Genomic DNA, 5992 nt, shown 5'->3' on the forward strand with positions numbered 1-5992 from the left:
GAGTCAGATGGGTCAAAAAAAATCGGATTTGGGTCGGATTTGCCTGCAGTGTGAACGTAGCCTATTTTTCAAACCAAACAGAATTTCTCTTTTTTTTTTTGACTCATCAAGAGTATTACATCGTTAAATTTTGGCTTACAAATAATACAAAAGCTCAAGTGAAAGTAAAATGGCACCTTGTGTTTGCCGGTTGCATTTGATTACACAGAATTAAAGACTACTCTTATAATCAGAGTAAAAGCATATTTTCTTACTGAGGCCACCAATTCCTGTGCCAGTTCTCCGCTGTAGAGCTCAGATATTCCTTTGACTGCAACAGCATCCAAAATGTTGGCTAAATCAACACGTCGGGTGAACAGTCCAGGGAGGGGGGCCTGGCCGTTGGGGAGGAACAATTCCCGAAATGCAGCCGACATGTTTTGGCCCTTAACTTTCGCCAGAGCTTCAGCTGTAGAGAAACAGGACAGGTAGATGAGGTGGTGATACAGGTTTGTGTTGTTTAATTTAATAAAAGCAGCAGGGAGGCCTGCAGAGCACACCACTGTGTTTTGGAGTCTTTGACAAAGTAATTATCTATAATTACCCAAATCATGAGTAACATTAAATCCATTTTTGGCCACATTTGCTGCCATGGAAATCACATCCTTCCACGGTAACCTGGAAGAACAAAGAGCGTCTAAAACGATCTGTGTTTAACCCCACGTTTTAAAAATACTCAACAGATATTCCACATCATTTCACATTGAATGACGACACACAAGGAAAACCGCTAAATCAAGGCATCCCATTTCCCTTTGTGCTAATAATGTAGCATGAAGACATCCAGAGCAGAATAATTACAGTAATTACAGCTCAACGGCTGGACAACAGGAAATGACTTATTCCTCAGAGAACCTCAGTAATACTTTTACATCTTTACAAACACTGTTTTAAATGTTGAGCATTTGCTATTCTACACAAAACAGGAAACAATGAATAAACTGGCCTATGATATTTAATCCTATAAGAAAATCTGAAAACAAAGAAGACTGACCAATTTAGTTAAAATACAAGGTGTCCATGAAAACTGATATTATTTTGCAGTATATTCTGTAGTGCTCCGCTCAAGTGATTTCAGACTTTACCAAAATGTGTAAGAAAGTAACTCTAAGTTTAATTTAAACTTTCTTTTCAGGTTGAAGAATGAGGTTCACCAGAAATCAAAACACATTTTGTATGTTGTTGTTTTGTATGTTTGTAATGTGCTTTAAAGTGCCTGTGGCACCAAATTTTTGTAATAAATATGAATGTATTTTTGGAATGATAAGATTGAAAACATTTCACAAATAACATTTCATGCTGCTGTGATGAACAGTTGTTGAGATATTTGCATGTGATGTCAAAGGGGAATGTCTGCATTTGAACAGAGCATTGCTACAGTGGCTAACAACCCAGACTGTAGAGAACAATCTGATTTTTCTTTATATTATTTTGAGTCTCTATCAGAGAGTGGTGAAGAAGAGTCAGAGTTCAAACATTATTTTGATAAACAAAAACCAGGGTGTTTCTTTTATAAAAAAAAAAATCCTCTTTGATGTCACTTCCTGTTTCACTTTGTTTGTGCCAAGTTCAAATAAAAGTAGGCCAGTTATGTGATAAAATTGGTAAAATCTCTTGTATTATGCCAAGTTTCTTAAATATAAAGATGCTTTCTTTGATTTTTTTTGTATTTGAAGGACATGCTTGTCCCAGGCACTTTAATGCAGTCAAACAAGAGTGGGGAGCATGCATTTTCAGGAAAAAAAAGAAAAAGGCACTAAGCGGAAAGCAGATTTGAACATGGTACAAAAAACTCAAATTGGACAAACTTGTTAAATGTTTTGTCACATCCGTTTGAATCTCTTGTTCGAATTTGGGTCAATAAATCTGTTATTGTTGAACATATAGTTTGTTTATTTTTGTTAGCCTGGAACATGTAGCTATTTGGGCATTCACATTTTAAATTACGTCTTAATTTGGGACTCCCTATATAAAAGTAGATAAGAGTGTAGGACTTCATCAGACCAGGGTCATGTCTGCAGGTATTATTAGCATATAAAATAGGTAAAATAAAGAGTATTAATAMATGAGTACCTGCCGTACAGCTGGTGTGCCTGGTGCATCCCACTGAGCATGCCTGGAACTCCCACTAGCAAGCCTGACTGAAAGGTAACAACATTCACATTAGTGAGAGTTCAAAGCTGTGTCAAAGACGACGTGTGGCTTTACGCAAGCAGAATAAAGAAGAACTCCTTACATTAAGATCAAGGTTCGTAAGCAGCATGTCCTCGTGGAGGGAAGATGGTGCTGTTTCTCTGAAGTCAATGACTCTTGTCTCATTCTTGCGAATGTCATGCACCAACATAACGCCACCGCTAAACATCAACAGAGCCCATTCAAGTAAGTTGTAGCACCTCAGTGGTAAAGCTGTGTAAATTGAAATGAATGTGATCCAACTTACCCTCCGATACCAGAGGTATGAGGGTGGACAATTCCCAAACAGAGGGCAGCAGTGATGGCAGCGTCGACACTGGACCCCTGCTTCCCCAACACGTCAAACCCAAGAGACGTACACTGAGCTACATCTGTCACCACGGCTCCTTGCTTGAAGACCTGACACATAAAAACAGAACAGCCTAATTGTGAAATCACTCATGTGGGAGGAGTGAGGCAAGTGAAACAACCTGTAATCTCATAATTACTGATTTAAAAGAGCTGTTGCAATGTTGGTCACATAACAGGAAATATCCATACGCCCAAACCTGCGGATCGCCAAAGTAAATCTGCATTATGAGAGCTACAGTGACCCCTGTAGCAAAGGTGAGGCAGGCTGTGATTATGACTGTCATTCCGTCTCGCTGGCAGGCGCAGTCCTCGGTAAAGGGGTCTGTGGTGGTCTCCCGTAGCGACGCAACGTCTTGGCTAGCCAAGTCAGAAGCTGAGGACGGGAGACGCTGGAGACGAGCTGACTTCAGAAACAGATCTGGATCTGAGGTGTACAGAGAGCAAATAAGGACTCAGTCGGTCATTTTACAGCTCACTCCATTAAAATATTTTAGAGAACATAAATTCCAGGCTGGATTGCTGTATTGCATTTTTTTAATGGAATCAGCCAGATTACAATTTTTCATTTTCAACTGATTCAGAATGCAGCTGCCCTATTTTTAACTGGCACAAGCAAAACAGAGCACATCTCACTAGTTTTAGCTTCCATTCAATGGCTTCTGGTTCATTTCCAAATTCACTTTAGGATTTTGTATGTTTTTAAATGGCTCCTCAGCTCTGCCCCCTCTTACATCTCTGATCTACTGCACCCATATGTCCCACAGCGCTGCCTTAGGTCAGCAGATCAGTTGCTTAAACTCAGAGATTACAGATCCGTTTTTRTTGTATGTCCAAAGTTGTAGAATGATCTGCCATGAAAAGTCAGGCAGTCCCCTTCTCTCAGTTAAAAACATACTATTATTCCCTTGCCTTTCACTCTGTTCTCARTCTCAATGTGTATCAGCATTATGAGCATTTCTACTGTTCCTTAGTTGTCACAGTTGKTAACTGTTACTATTATTGTTACTATTTGTCTTTCTTTTCGTGTGCGCTAACCTTTGTCGATCTATGTATCTTATTATGTCCTATATCTGTTTTTTTGTACAACACTTCAGTTGACCTTGTGCTTATGTAAACAGTTTGTTAGATAAGTAAAATAATAATTTAACAGAAAATAATGCTTATCTTCACACACTTTTGATAGCATCTGACACGGCCAAACCCACCTGTATCCTGCTCACTCAGGACGTTGTCATCATCCTTTCGAGACTTCTGTGTGGTCTCTCCAGACATCGTGTCGTCCTCTGGCAGTCTGGGGAAGCTGGTGATGCTCATGTAGTCCACCGGGGAGTAGGCGCTTCCCAGCATTGTCTCCGGATTGGCATCCTTATCCACCACACTTCCACCTGGGTACCCAGCCACACTTTCCTGAGCAGGGTTGTGCATGACTAGTCTTGATCCCTGCAGTCACAGTTACCTAAAACCTTGTGATGTGATGTGATGTGATGTGAAGAGAGGTAACTAAGCCACAATGTCCATCTTGCTCCTTATTATGATGTTGAGGTGTCGAACAGAGGATAAATATCCGGGCTTGCCCTTTAAGGATGATGCTGGATCAGTTCTTTGATTTCACGAAAGGAATCTCCTGTTGAGATCTGGAGTTTCACCCTTGGCATTATGGCACATACTGCAGTCGTCTGCTATCTTTAGTTAAAACATCTGATGATGCATTTTCATCCACCTGCAGCACAAGRCAGTGAAACCATGCAGACGGACTGGTTTAACAACAAGAGGAATTTACTTAAGCTAACAAAAAGCTTTTTTTTTTTTTTAAAAAAAGCATTAGCATAAAACAAACGCCGACATGCGGTGCTGTGTTAGCTCTGAATTGTCTACAATGCAGCATTATTTCTTGTAATACCCGAACAGACAGAGCCAATGGAGAGTGGGGGGATCAGGTGTTGTACGAAATCCAGTTCCCCTGTGTAAATCTGTTCCCCCCTACTGGTTAACCTTAGACAGAAACACGGGTCCAGGCCTTCCAACACAAGGGGAACAGATTTTCACAGGGGAACTGAATTTCGTACAACACCGGCTAATTTCCTGTCCTGTTTATTTATCCACCACGGCTACAAGCTAACCACATATAAATAACTCGGTTTTTACTAGCCTAAATCTGTGCTAATGGTACTTACCTTTGCTGTGACGTACATATGTTTGAATAAAAACCCTCCTCGACGGTGTAAAGTGCTGTTTTAAATAAAGCAGGTGAGATGAGGAGACCGAGCTACCGATTCACTCCCGACCAGAGTAGCAGCCTCACTGAAGTTAGCTTCGTATCAAATATCATGACGACAAGGTAAGACTTGTATTCAAGACGCCTGGAATCACAACACACTGTAAAAAAAAGTACATTTAGGTGATTAAAACTAAAATTATAAACATTCTACTCTAAAACCGCACAGATGCTTAAAGGCTCAATTAGTCACCTCAGTCCAAATAACAAACTTGCTTCGCTAACCTTTTAAAGAGCCATTCAAACCATCCCTGTTGTTGCTGGCTAAAAATAAACACACATTTCCTCTTCAGTGATCAGTAGACAAACTCCGTTCAAGCCCTTCTTGTCTTTCTCCCTCCAAGAACAGGTGAACTGGAAAGAGTGGACAAACAGGTCATGGCAGGTGAACAGAAACAAACTTCGTCCCTCCCCTCAAACCTCTTTGTCTTCTTGCTCTGCCGCCTGCTAATAGCTGGGAGAAGACCTCAAATGTGACACTTTACAAAGGGTTTTATATATAGTTATTTGCTTTGCTTTTCTATATTTACAGCAGAAGATCAGTAAAAAGAGAGCATGCGATCCTAAACATTCTGCTGTTTTGTTTTATGTCAATTTCTTTCATTGTTAAAGCTTCTATTATATAGAAGGGTTTCAAGTGTAAGATAATCTTAGCACAAGAGTACAACACCCAGATTCAGACCACAAAGATTATTTACACTTGATTACCACACCCAGCTCTTTGCCTCATGAATGTTCATCACTTCTCTTTATAGTATTTACTGTTCCTACAAGTACAAGTAGTACCTTTGTCATTAAACTAGCTACTGTGTAAAAGTGAAACTCTTACTTTTGCTGTGGTTAGGCTCACTAACTTCAAGACTTTATTGTAGTTTTAGGTGGTCCTAATTAGATCTCATGGCTCTTCTGAAGGTCTTTACATTGGCTGCTTTTCCTTTCATTATCGTCTAGTTCAGAGGAGCCCAAGGTGGGGCCCGTGGGCCACATTTGGCCTGCCAAGCTGCTTGATTTGGCCCACCAGCAGTTGGCATATACAGCGGGTAAAATAAGTATTGAACACGTCACCATTTTTCTCAGTAAATATATTACTAGAGGTGCTAATGACATGAAATTTTCACCAGATGTTGGTAACAA

General features: G+C 40.2%; 1 protein-coding gene across 1 annotated transcript in view; it reads right to left on the reverse strand.

Moving 5' to 3' along the window:
• Positions 1 to 5992, reverse strand: part of ggt7 (gamma-glutamyltransferase 7) — a gene marked incomplete in the record, with an annotated part of 16720 nt that overhangs the window by 6551 nt on the left and 4177 nt on the right. The window contains 9 exon segments of the mRNA XM_014017291.1: positions 255 to 448; positions 584 to 657; positions 2113 to 2180; positions 2276 to 2393; positions 2480 to 2631; positions 2781 to 3007; positions 3789 to 4303; positions 4758 to 4959; positions 5084 to 5212. Of these exon segments, the coding sequence (XP_013872745.1) occupies positions 255 to 448; positions 584 to 657; positions 2113 to 2180; positions 2276 to 2393; positions 2480 to 2631; positions 2781 to 3007; positions 3789 to 4008 (1053 nt within the window).

Source organism: Austrofundulus limnaeus, unplaced genomic scaffold (assembly GCF_001266775.1).
Source record: "Austrofundulus limnaeus strain Quisiro unplaced genomic scaffold, Austrofundulus_limnaeus-1.0 Scaffold3, whole genome shotgun sequence".
NCBI lineage: Eukaryota > Metazoa > Chordata > Actinopteri > Cyprinodontiformes > Rivulidae > Austrofundulus > Austrofundulus limnaeus.